Source organism: Pezoporus occidentalis, unplaced genomic scaffold (genome assembly GCF_034315485.1).
Source record: "Pezoporus occidentalis ecotype Australia unplaced genomic scaffold, CSIRO_AGI_Poc_V1 ctg285, whole genome shotgun sequence".
Lineage (NCBI taxonomy): Eukaryota > Metazoa > Chordata > Aves > Psittaciformes > Psittacidae > Pezoporus > Pezoporus occidentalis.
This window is the reverse complement of record NW_026914774.1, coordinates 36,418-50,020: the sequence shown is the minus strand read 5'-3', so window position 1 is coordinate 50,020 and position 13,603 is coordinate 36,418. Positions and strand designations below refer to the sequence as shown.

At 41.8% G+C, this 13,603-nt stretch overlaps 1 protein-coding gene across 6 annotated transcripts in view; it reads right to left on the bottom strand.

The window, feature by feature from the left end:
* ABCC5 (ATP binding cassette subfamily C member 5) overlaps positions 1–13,603 on the bottom strand; it is a 69,478-nt gene that overhangs the window by 20,507 nt on the left and 35,368 nt on the right. For 4 of the 6 annotated variants that reach the window (XM_062625935.1, XM_062625936.1, XM_062625938.1 and 1 more), the window contains 9 exons: positions 13,132–13,318; positions 11,747–11,836; positions 9,454–9,643; positions 8,554–8,713; positions 8,054–8,132; positions 7,346–7,459; positions 6,129–6,293; positions 5,346–5,429; positions 2,845–3,047 (listed from right to left, as the gene is read on the bottom strand). In XM_062625935.1, coding sequence (XP_062481919.1) covers positions 2,988–3,047; positions 5,346–5,429; positions 6,129–6,293; positions 7,346–7,459; positions 8,054–8,132; positions 8,554–8,713; positions 9,454–9,643; positions 11,747–11,836; positions 13,132–13,318 — 1,129 coding nt within the window. In that variant the 3' untranslated portion in view covers positions 2,845–2,987. Of the gene's footprint in view, positions 1–2,844; positions 3,048–3,881; positions 5,430–6,128; positions 6,294–7,345; positions 7,460–8,053; positions 8,133–8,553; positions 8,714–9,453; positions 9,644–11,746; positions 11,837–13,131; positions 13,319–13,603 lie in introns of those variants that run through there. The other 2 variants (XM_062625942.1, XM_062625937.1) reach the window with 2 other exon arrangements.

Genomic DNA, 13,603 nt, shown 5'->3' with positions numbered 1-13,603 from the left:
CGCTCCCTTCCCTCCTGCCCTCGGGCGTGCAGCCTCCCCCTCAGCTCTGCCTCCTCCGCACAGCCGGAACGCTTCATTTTCACCCCCTTACCCAGATCCAAGACAAACAACCCCGTAACTCCCCACCCCACGGCTCCCAGCGGGGCCGACGCATATACCCTAATTTACCCTAATCCCACTGCTACCTCTTTGGCTTCCTCCAACCTGCTCCTGGTTATGCTCCTCACACCCAGCTCACGATTTATCCCTAACAGCCCCCCCTTTACCTGAACACTTCAGAGACCCCCTGTTTTAATCTCCTCCCTCCTACTTTGGCTGCCTTCCTCCTACACTCACCCTAAACTGCCACCCTAAACGATCCCAGCTCAGACACAGTGTACGTAACTTTTCCCCATCCCTCGAGGCAATCAATTGCACACCATCCACTGCTGCCTTCCTAAATCGCGAAGGACAGAAACCACAAAATTATCGTCTTTACACAACCACTTGTTTCTCTGTCTGACAAGGGTAGGAGACAGTATACTGGAAGGAAGGAAGGAAGGTGTGCTGAAAGCACTGTGATTTGAACTCCATGCTGTCCAAGGAAATCTCTGCCCCATGTAGTGACACTTGTGTGAACTATTTTCAGTCTACCTCAGCCACCTACTGAGCCTGCAAGGCACATCTTGTGGATGACACAGGAACAGTTATTACATGATTGTGGGTTTAACAAACCCATAGTGGCACATTGTAAAAGCCTCCCATGCCTTACACTACTAACAGCAGCATATGCACCAAGTTCCAGTGGAGTTTCCACCTTATCATCATATTTGAGGCAGAAACTGTGGCCCCAGCACAACATAGCTGCAGTTAACAGCTGAACCAAGTGTAAACCAAATCACGTATTATCCTAGACTGACCTGAAGCTGGGTCTACAAAGAAATCTTGTGTGATTGCTTATATATAGTAAAACACACACTACAGCTGCAACAAAAAGGAACAAGGCAGCCTTCAGGAAAGCTCTTTTGGTTGATGAGGGCATTACAGCCTCCCTGCACCTTCTCAGTATGTTCCTTTGAAGCACCTTCAAGAAGCAATTTTGTCTTTGCCCAATCCCCTCCTAATTAAGAGAAACTTTTTTTCCTGCCGCCTTTTCTCTCCACATCCTCCATTCATAAATGGCATATTCTGCATTTAGCCTTCCCTTCTGACACTTTTTCTCACTCGCCCCATTTGCCTTTTGAAACAACAATAGTGCTTTCTCAAACTTTGTTCCAAGCAATGTACTGAGACTGCTCGATCTCCCTCTAGCTTTCATGTAGGGGTAACATACCAGAATATGAGCCGGTATGATCTTCACCACAGGTAATGAAGTCTCTTCATGTGTTCAAGCTAGGCCAGGTTCAGGACCTGGGACTTAATTGCACCAATTTAATGGCACACCGACCCCACTGGGCCATTTTAGAAGAATCCTACCTGCATTTTGATTGAAGTCCTGAGCAAGCGCAACATTTCCACTCATCAGATAGATGAGATGAACCGGAAAACATTTTCTCGGGGCCTCTAAGCTTATGATAAGAAGTTGCACTTAAAGATCAGCTGCACTGGCTGAATTTGGACAGAATAAGCAAAACTGATGCAATCGAAATTCTGGAGGATAATATCCCAGACAAATCTCTCTCAAGTTGCACACCTGTTGGTCTTGGGTTTCAGCCTTTGCTACATACTAGGAAAGTGTGCTGGTTTTGGTCGCAGTACAGTTCACTTTCTTTAAAGTAGCTGGTATGGGGCTATGTTTTGGATATGTGCTGAAATACTGCTGATTACACAGGGATGTAGTATCAGTTACTGCTGAGCAGTGCTTACGCAGAGTCAAGGCCTTTTCTGCTTCTCCACCTGTGAGTAGGCTGAAGCTGCACAAGAAATTGGGAGGGGACATAGCCAGGACAGTTGACCCCAACTGATTCAAGGGATATTTCATATCACACAATGGAGCCCTGCTTTCCTGCAGGTGGCTGAACACCTGCCTGCAGCTGGGAAGTGGTGAATGAATTCCGTGGGTTGTTTTGCTTGCATGTGTGGGTTTCACTTTACCTATTATACCTATAACTGTCCTTATCTCAGCTTTCTCACTTTTATCATTTCAGTTCTCTTCGTCATCCCACGGGGGGGGGGGGAACAAGCTGTGTGGTGCTTAGTTGTCAGCTGGGGTTTAACCATGCCATAATGATGTGCGATCTCCATGCTATTTTGGGTAGGATCTCTTTAAGGAAAACCTCTGTCCCAAGCCCACAACCTTATTCTAATCCTTGCAGGATGAACTGTTCTCTGGGATACCACACTATAAATTCTAAAGCAGGATCCAACTCTTGAAAATTCCCATCATCCTCAACCTCTTGTAGAATCCTTCAAAGATACAGGTATTTCAGTCTCGTTTATAAATGTTGATGTTTCTTCTTTTCACTTCAGTGACAGGGCCCTGGGCCAGGCCTCCGCTTGCTCCTGTGGTTCAGGACAAAAGCCAATAAAAAAATTACTGCTACCCATGCGAGAAGCAATACTTGTGTATTGGTCTGTGAGACAAGTGCCAAATGAAGCAGATAAGTGATTACAGCAGAAAGAACATCTCCCCTCTGTCAGTCTCTCTCCTTAATTCCAAAGTAACAATGCTGGAGCTAAGGTTTAACAAAACTGTTGAGATAATCCCTGCTATCTGCAGGTGACTGTTCACCTGCTCTCTCATATGCCCTTGTCTGACACCTTCAGCTATTTCAGCTCCCCAAAGCAGGAGTAAAATATTGACCTTTTTAGCAGCATAACTGGGAAGCAGCAGTTTGATGCAATGAATCCTGAGCACAGTTTCTCCTCATACCTATACCAGTGTTGCAGTTAGCAGCTACTGAAAATAGCAGCCCCACTTCACCTCCCTTCCAGGTGTGCCTTCCTGTCTCCTTCTTTGTACAGCTTTTGGAGGATGAACTTTCTGCAAGTTAGCTTTCTGAACTGGGTCACTGCTGGACCAGGCAAGAGCCAGTGCTGACCTCAGGAAAGTGGAAGGAACTCCCAGCCTGGAAGAAGAAGGAGGACAAGATCAGGATGGCTTCCCTTTTGCACAGACTGCCATTAGCTCAGCTTTAGCTGCAAAATGAAGCCATGCTCTGACCCCAGCAAGACTTGAGAACTCAGTTCTGCAGGGTCCAAAACAATCCTGTCCTTAACAGAGTTGCACATGCCAACTGACTGATCTGTTTTAACCACAGCCTTAGGCAGATGCATTTCATGCTCTTCCTCTCCTGTTAAGTTTTCAGCCTTCATCTTCACATTCTACCCAGCTCTAATTCTAAGGAAGAAGCAGGACATGCATTATCTTTGCCCTATCACCTCTGCTGCCTCATGCCTCTTCCCAGTTTCTTTTTTGTCCTCAAGCTTCTGATTAAAAACAAACATCAAGCTACAGTCTAAGCCGTTAATGCCATTATTTGCCTGTGGTATTCGTAGGTAGAAAGGCTTGTTGCTATGACTTTGCAGTCATGCCACATTATAAACAGTAATGCTTGCAGGTAAAGAAAGTGGAAAAATCTGAGCCTAAGAAAGATCTTCTGTATTCCATCTGAACTCCCCCCTTGCTGCTTGGATCGAATACTTGCACAATAAATTATTATTCCCTGTAGTACTCAACACAAACATACATATATTGTAAGCCACCCCCATGCTGGAGGGCATAAAAATTACCCACTACATTTTTAAAGAAACACTTCCACTCTGAAGGAAGAAAGACCAGGCTGTGGTACATAGACAGGAGGCAAAAAAAAAAAAACACCTGCCTGCAAAACCTCTCTTCCAGGGCTCAAAAAGGTGCAAAGTGATTTATTGCCCAAAACAAACCACTTAAGTCAATCAAATTTACAAAACCCAAAATAGTTTTATTTACTTTTCAGATTTCTGCCTTGGTGAAACATTTTGCAAACATGCTAAGGCTACAAAATGTCCAAGTTGACAAAGACATGCAACGCTGACCATTCAGTAAGTCACGGCTATCATTGGAGCAACCGTGCCCCTCTGGGCCACAGGTCCCACAAAACAGGGATGGTGTACAGTGATCATGGCAACATACTATGCAGGACCTAGTAACCTGAGGTAGGTCTCTTTACAGTAAGAAAACAATGTCCTACACCAGTGTTACATCCTGATCAACAGGAACCTGTTCCAAGTTCCAGAAGACATGGGGTGGGGGACTGTTTCCTTAACAAGTGTGCAATAAAGAAACAGGAAATATTGATACTGTTTAACCTTAGTATAAGTGAGCAGAACAAAGAGTGCTACCCATGCCAGTGAAAGCCAACCTACACCTCTGAGGAGTGTTCGCAGCTTCAAGATAAAGGAGTCAGTCAGCTGAAGCAACTCTGAAAAGGCTTTCCTGCTAGCATACAGGGTGTAACTTGAACCTTATGATTAATTTGTTACAGATCATTCCATGAACAGTTAGATTTAGGTTTTGTTAGATCAGCGAAGCAGGAAGAGCTTGGGCTTGCCTGCATTAAAATAAACCCTGCTGACACAGTAAGAAATACTGTATCAGGACACTGAGAAAATATGAGGCCTTAATGTGACCCAGAAGTGGTTTTCCACTCAGGAGGTCACTAAAAACCCTGCTTTGAGAAAGCATTATGGGAAGCAGCAGCCGCTGCCATGGTGAACATTAGTGATGCTCCAAATAGCTTTGATAAATTACAATGCAATAGTTACACCACAGAGCTCTTCTCCCCTGTGCTAGACAACAAAGATGTGACAATAAAGGACACTATTGCAAAGCTTCACTTCCACTCAGACACGCAGAAAATCTGGCACTAGGAAAAGACCAACTGTAAAAGACAATGGTGTCTGATACAGTCCAATTACAAAGCCAGATCTCTTGTACCATAAACTGTACAAAAATGATAGAAAAGAATATGCACTGTTATTAATACAGTGCTTATTTTAATATAAAATAAACAGCTTACATTTCCACTGTAAATATAGGCTATATACAGAACTATGTATAGATATAGCTACATGTATAAAGCTTCATTATAGGCCTCTGATACATTTGTGACTATGGCTCCCTGAGCCATTTGTAGAGTGCATTTAATAACAAAAAATTAGTAATATGATTATGGAATAAATACAATAATAAAAACATGAAGAATTCTTCTGACATGGTTTTAAAAACTCTCTGGCTTGACATATTCTGCTAAAAATTAAAAGATGAAAAGGCAATAATCTGCTTGAAGGAGGAGGAGGAAGAAGAGCTAGCCTGCCACAGGCAGAGAGTGTAGCTCTCCAAAATTAAAGTGACTTTGCCCTGAATTTTAGCCCTTGACAGCAACCTTGTTCTCCGCAGCAGCAAACATAGCATAGAAGCGCGAGTTCTCATTGGCCAGAAGGGCAGACGGCATGTCAAACTCCACTACCTAAAAGCAAACAAGGCAGGAAAAGTATGTCAGTAAAACACAGTGGAAAATGGATTCCCACCCTGCCTTGAACTCACAACTGTACTGAAGAAGCCAAAAAACATGGCATTTGTCTTTAGATGAGACAACAGGGGGTGGAAGTGCACACATTTATGCATACATACTATAACCTGGGATGTTTCAAACTTGCTCAAACACTAGAACTACCCAGCAGGAAACAATATCTGGTGGCTCTGGCAAACAGAGGCAGGTGCTATGTGGTTTTGTCCTCTCTACCTTTAAAAGCTTTGTCAAATGCTCTTACATTCAATTTAACTGTTTATGGCTTCCACATAGAAGCCTGAAAAGTGGGTAAAGGACCCGTCATATGCCTGTTTGATAGCACAGGCCTTCATGAAAGTAATGGGAAACTGCAACTGAGCCTCAGCAGAGATGCTTACCTTATTACCCATCTCAGAATTAATCTACAAAGGGAATATTAAAAACACTTTTAAAAGACTGTTGCTCTATGGTACTTTCTTGAAGTGTAAAAGAAATTTTGCAACAGCTGATTCTACTGGAGTATTATTACCAAGGATGTGAATGAACACAAAGGATTTTCTCTCTACAGTGAAATGCTAGGTGCTCTTTCAGTTCAGCCTACACATATGGCATCACCAGACTACAACAGGAACTGCAGCCACAAGTCTTTCTGCTTACCTGTCCTTGTGTTAGCACCATGATCCGATCAGAGCCCAGTACCGTGTGCAGGCGATGAGCAATTGTTAACATAGTGCAGTCTGCAAATGCCTCTCTGATAGTCTCCTGAATCAGTAAGTCTGTCTCAGTGTCCATAGCAGCTGTTGCTTCATCCAGTATCAAAATCTGAAAGCAGCACATAATCCTAGCTATTACCCATAATAATGCTTTTCTTTCCTGAACATAAAAAATATTATCATGACCAACTCTATAAGTTTCTTACAGAGCTGCGGTCACAAAGGTAGTTTTTACAAGCACCCTTTCAGTTTTATGTAATTACCTTCAATAAAGTTGCCCTATGAATCACACTTGCATTTTATGGTCACATCCTAGAGCCACAAGATGTTTGGGTTCTGACTTGACCCTCAAGTTTCCACCACTTTCAGTTTTACATTCAGCAGCTAAATCTCAAATACAAATACTGACACATCCTTGGTAGTGACATTCCTTCTGGAGTGAGTCAATACTAAGTAGGCTTACTAGCTTTCTTATGCTGGAAAGAATTACCCTTCCTCTCAGACACAAACTGATTTGGGGAGGTGTCCTGTCAAAACTAAACTAGACTTGTTTTGTGCAGGTACTGCAGAGAGAGCAGTAACTTCTGCTGAGTAGTCTTTAAAACAGGAGCAGAGTTATTACCCATCACACCTTTTTTTTTTTTTTGGTGTGTCATATTTAACAAAAAAGGATGTTAAAATCCTCGTCAAACTCAATCCAAAAGCACTTTCTCACTGTAATTGTCTGTCTTCCATTCCTGCAAAACCTTTAACTTTGCTGGCACAGCATGGTCCCAAACTCCACTTAGAGTCTACATTTTAGTGGAGCATCATCTAGAAGAGAAAACTTGGCCAACATTCACAAAAAAGTGAAAAGAAGGAAAGAATCCGATGCTCACCAGTAACAGGACACACTGAATAAATTATTAGGCCAGTCTGACACCCTATTAATAACACTAATGAGCAATACCTTTCTGATGGCAGGAGTTACAGTCTGACATTACAGGAGTTAGCAGCTGGCTACAGATGCCTTCCTAGTTGCTCTAACCCTATGCCTCTCTAGGTTGCAATATTGCTGGTGTGATTTCTCTGACAGATAGATGGAATTGGGCACAAAAGAAAAGGTTTTCTCAATCTTATCAGTTTTCTATTTCCATCTATTTCTTTCACTGCTATGCTCACTTTGCAACGACGCAGTAGAGCTCTAGCTATGCACAGTAACTGTCTCTCTCCAACTGAGAAGTTTTCTCCATTTTCCATCACTTCTGAATCAAGTTTCATAGGCAGCTGGGCAACCTGTGTCACAAAGAAGACGCAAAAAAAAAATCTTAAGAGCATTGCACAAAATCACATCAACATGAATAGAGATCTCCTGACAATCTTTCTCACCGAAAGAAAAGTCGATCTAGTCCCTGCAGGAGTTACTGCAACTTATGTACCGTAGCCATACATGCCACCTGACTTACAAGAAAAGAATCTGATTGGAAAAATCATGGCAGTGAGACTTGCTGCAGGGCACCTCACAAGCAGCAGATGTTAAGTTCTGTATAAATGTGCAATGGCGACATTAACATTCACAAATGTAAATGCAGAACGTGCACATAAGGCACGTACAGAAAAATATCACTTGAAATATTACGACATCCTAGGAGTCCATGTGATAAAGCACCACTCTGCTATAGTATATACTACAAAAAATACACATCCAAAATACAGCACACTAAAAAAAAACAAAACCAGTCAGGGTGTGGTGGTGTAAAATAAAGCATAAACAAGGGGGAAAAGTTGCAAAGAAAAAGCATTACCTAAAGGTCTCTGAAGTAGCTACTAATAGAACTTGTTGGTTTGGAAGCCAAAACACAGTTAACTCATAGGGCACATAATACTTACACACTCCTTCATGTGAGTCCTTTCCAAAGCATCCCAGATTTGTTCCTCACTGTACTGATTGAAAGGATCCAAATTTGATCTGAAGGGGGAAATAGAAAACATAACCAGAATTTATTCAGCAATGAATGACAAAACAGCAGTGTGCTAATCTATCCAGACAAATGATTCCATCCAGCCTTCCACTGACAGAATTTCCTTGCCAAGGAAATCAGATGCTCCCTGCACTCTAGGGTTAGAGTAGCCAAAGAACAAAAGAGATGGAAGACAAAGATACAAAAGTTTCAATTAAATCTAAAGGGAAAACAAAGCTTCCATAGAGGATGATCACATCCAGTTCTGCACTGGGTCAGCTGAAATAATTTAGCTGTGCTTTTTTGTTTGTTTCAAAAACAGAGAACAGAAGGTAGGATGCCTGAGAGCTAACATCTCACCAAGCACCTGAGTTCGAGTATGAACTGGTAGCCTGCTTAGTCCTTCTGACTTTTTATGGTCTCACTAACCTCACAGTGCCACTGAATAGCACAGGTTCCTGAGGAATTATTGAGAGTTTGCTGCGAAGATCTGCCAAACCAATATCATTTATTTTCACTCCATCAATTTTAATACAGCCTCCAGATAGTTCAACAAGACGAAAGAGTGCCATTCCAAGAGAAGACTTCCCTAAAAATGAGCCAGGAAAAACAGTGTTAGTGTGACTCTGTAGAGTCATAGCAGCTTTGAGATGAGAAAGCATTTTAAAAGCTGTCCACGTGTACAAAAAGTGTTTTAAATACCATAAAGTCCTGGCAAACAACGCTGGTAAATGCTGGGGTTCAGCATTTAAACTTCTAAGCAGTTGTAGGGGCAGCTCCTAATCTCTTCTCCAAGAAACCACCCATGCTATGCTGCCCCACGCCCAGTACCAAAACCATGCCACATAAGCCCAATACAGCAATATTAATTGCTTATCTAGAAATGACATTTTGGAGTTGATTTAAGTCATCTCACAGACACTGAGATTTTGATTGGGCTTTTGATTATTCATGGTACAGACTTCTCAGATAGCTTAGAGTCAAACCTGGCTGCAGCATCAGTAAATAAAACTTTCAACAGAGTCAAATAAGCTGCAATGAGCATTCTGTGCCAATAAGCAGCTTGGGTGTTAAACATTATGAGCACACCGGCTTAGGTATAATAAGATATCCCTCTACATTAAATTGAAACTTGCCTTAATTATTGTTTACAGGATCCTGTTTATGTATGCCCATGAAATAACCACCAACAGAGTGACAGATAATTCCTGTACAATTAACAATTTACTCAACCACAGAGAAGACCAGAGGAGAACCAATAGGACTGTCCCACTCTATTACATTCCCATTCTGCAAAAGCAGTAATGTAACTGCTTGGTGTTTCCTTACCTGAGCCTGTCCTTCCCACAATGCCAATCTTTTCCTTCGGTTTGATGGTAAAGGACACTTTTTTAAGTACTAGAGGAAGGTTCTCTCGGTACCGCATCTCTGCGTTTTCAAAAACAACTTCACCTTCCTGTGGCCAGTCCAGAGGAGGAGTCTTGTTTTTAATTCGAGCAGGAGCTTCCAGGGAAAGTGTCTTTAAAAATAAAAACAAAACCCAAAACCCAGAAGTTCAGCTTCCAGTAAACAAAACAACAGAAAGGAAAATTATCAGTTGCAGCTTTCAGCAGGAGTTCTTCCCTGCAGACTTGGCCCACACCAGTTTTATGATGAGTTGTGTAACTGGATGTGGGCCCAGTGGTTCAGAAGTTTACTGTGTTACTGACTACACTGTTATTACCCTTTCCTTGCCTTAATAATGACACTGGTCCTTCTAATGCACCAATGGTTTTGATCAATGGAATTCAAAATGTATTTTAGGCCTATTATTTATGGGTAAAACCCTATTGAGTTCTGTGGCGCTCCAAAGCCTGAATGCTTCTGGACAAAAGATCTACTGTATTTCTATGTCTCATTTGCTATGTCATGCTAGGGTCACCTCTGTGGATCCTGACACAGGAAAGAACACTCAAATAACACATTGTACGAATGCTCTTCTTTTCTTTCCTCATTTGCCCCTGTTCTATTAAATCACTGAGTCAGCTGGGGCCCTTCCAGCTTGCTCACTTTTGCAATTTTACTCTGCCACTTCCTTTATAGCACATGTTATATATGTTCAGGGTGAAGCCAAGGTCACTTCCCGTATTTGCTTCAAGCAGCCCCACAGAATGCAGAAATCCCACTGTCAGATTCACCTCATGTAACTTTAAACACATACAAAGTAACAATCTCCAAATAAACCAGGTGCATCAACTCCTTCATAGTCACTGCAAAGCAGCCAGCGTTACTGATTTTTCTCATTCTAATAAAAGCACTTAGAACAGGTAACAAACTGCCCTCTGGAGATGCTAATTTCCTACACTGACTATTGAAAAGTCAGTTGTGGACCATCTGCAATACCTACTCTAAGTCATTAACTGGACTCCAAAAGTTTGAGAAAACAGCTACCTGCAACAATAGTACTACAATTCTTTGAGCTTGATGCTCAGAAGAGCAGCCTCTGAGCCTTCACTGAAAGAAGCCAAGACCGGGACTTGTAAGACACAGAACCTGTACAGTGTTTCACTGCTCATCCACCCCTTCACTTTAGATTCAAGCTTGTTTTATAGTTCCATAATAAAATGGCCGTCTAGAGATCCAAATAATAAACACCAGAGAAAATGTTGCTTAATAGCAATATATAATGATAGACAATAACTTAATCAACCAAACCAACAGCCTACAACTACAGGCCTTGCCACTGACAGCGATAAACCCATCTCAGCCCAGTGAAAGATACCAGGCAGTATTTGGCACACAGTTGTGAGCTTGTGCGGTCAACCAAGCCTTCCACATAGAAATTTTCTACTTAGAAAGAGGATTTATTTCTTCAGCTGGGGAACTGGGCAGCTTAATTATTTTCTCTTCAGTATTAAATCCACAGATTAAAAAAGTGTTCTAAGAATATCAACTACTACATAGTCCAGATTAATGAAATAGATATGTATCTCCCTCCAGAGTTTAGAGGGAATGTGTAATATGTGAAGTAAAAAACCTTTCACCTCGGAGACCAGACCCAGTAGGCTTTCTCCTGGCTACACTCTCCCCATTGACCTATACTCAGTTCTGCAATGAGAGCAATTCCTTGACTTTTTAAGCATATAGAAATGTTACATAAGACAGTTGTGGAAAAAGAAGTAGACTTATGAGGATGAAGCAGAATTACATATAGATAAAGTAACAAACAGTTACTGTGCTTAAATGAAGGAGCTCCATTATTTTTGGAATGAAGGATGCCAGAAGACCATCATTTTACTGTAAAAAATCATACTGAATTCCTAGCTACCCCTTCCACATACTCCATGCCTTACTGAAGGCAAACTTTCAACATCTTTATGTAACTTCAGTGATGAAAATGTCAGCCAAGTAACACCTTTAAGCTTGGTTACCTACTAGCTCTTGTGCCATTCATCTTGCCAATGCTTATATACATGCCTCACAAGAAAAATTCACTCTGCAGTATTACAACATGTGTGTTAATGTGTATACAAGATCAGAAACATACATTCTGCACTGAGGCAGACTATGGCCGACTTTCTTTCCTCTTACGCCAGCAACAAGAAATTTTACAACAGGCAACTGAAACGTATTATTATCCTACCTTGATATAGTGATCAATTCTCTCAACTGAGGTAAAGCGAGCTTCTGTCTCTGAAGCAAGTCTGACTGTAAACTGGAATAACCCTGTTAACTGTAGTGATGGGAGAAAACAAAGAAATTTAGAGAGCTGTGATTTATTATTGAATTAAGAGATTAACCTAATGGATGGTGCTGAAGCAGGACTAGGGAAGTGATCATCCCCCCCATACTCAGCACTGCTGAGGCTGCACCTCAAATCCTGTATTCAGCTCTGAGCCCCTCACTACAAGACAAACATTTAGGTGCTGGAGCATGTCCAAAGAAGGGCAACAGAGCTGGTGAAGAGTCTGAGTACAAGTCTTACAAGGAGTGGCTGAGGAAACTGAGGCTGTTCAGTGCGGAGAAGGCTCAGGGGGGAACTTATTGATCTCTACAACTACCTGAAAGGAGGGGGCAGTGAGGTGGGGGTTGGTGTCTTCACCCAAGTAACAAGCAATAGGACAAGAGGAAATGGCCTTGAGCTGCACCAGGGAAGTTTAGATTGGGTATGAGGAAAATTTCTTCACCAAAATAGTTGTCAAGCACTGGAACAGGCTGCCCAGGGAGATGATGGAGTAAACATCCCTGAAGGTATTTAAAAGGCATGTGGACGTGGCACTAAGGGACATGGTTTAGTGGTGGACATGGCAGCGCTGGGTTAACGGTTGGACTCAATGGTCTTGAAGGTCTTTTCCAACCTAAATGATTCTATGATTTTATGATATCTGACAAAAGTACTCTTGGCATTGGGCATCACACAGCTAAGGTGCCCAAGGCAAGTTAATTTTACTTCATAGTTAATTTTAGAATAACTGTAATTTATTAATCACTTGTAAAGTCAAAAGTTTAGAAAAATATCCCGCAAGCAACAGTTTTGGGTATCAGTCATCTGCTTTGTAGTTTCACTTTACAACCACCAGGAGGCAGAAAAGACCAAACAACAGCTTTGCAAGTATTCTGAGCCCTGAAGTCTAACAAACCCGCACAGCTGCAATTCTGGATACTGTTTGCTGTGAAAACATACAGCAGAAAATATATTCAGACATCAGTATGGCACATGTCTTTCATACTACCAATCCAATTTCTGGAAATATCCAGAAAAATTGCAATTTGCAGCATATAAAGAGCCTCAAATGGTTTCCACTTCATCATTTAAAGAAAGGCAACTCCCAAAAAATAGTCTTAACCATACAGCTCCTCATAATTTGTAATTTGGCTACTAGCAGAAGGTCCCAACTCTGAATTACTTTTCCTTCCATTACCAAAATGGGTAGCAGTATTGTCTTCCATTCTAGCGCATTAAGGAAAGCTTTCAATGGTGTATTACCTTTATTTATTAGCAGTAACTACATATGTGGACATACTCACCTGGACAGCATATGAGATTGCCAGCCCAGCATAGGCAGGAGGAATCTGGCCATGCATTAAGACAATCATAAGGCCAGTGGTTGTGATGAGAGCAATGCTGATAATGTCCAGCCGTACAGCTAGCCAGCGCATTGCACAGCTGAACAGGTAAAATGGTGCCTGATTGTCATCTAGGAGCTCCTGATATCTGAAACAAATACAGGAAAGGTTAGTCAACTTTCACAAGCCTGATGTTCTACAAATAGCAGAGCCGCTTAAACCCCTGTTCCAGCACCAGAATTTAGGGTGAGAAGACTAGCCCATCTCTGACAAAGTCTCTAACTAGGCCATAAGAGCAGGGTTTACAAACTTTCACAAATCACATCAGATATTTAGCTCAAACTTTTGGAAGTCAAATTACCAAGTTTCTGTGTGTTCAGAGAGACGAGCTCTTTAGCTTAAATAAGTTTTAAATAGTTTAAGTGAGAGTTAT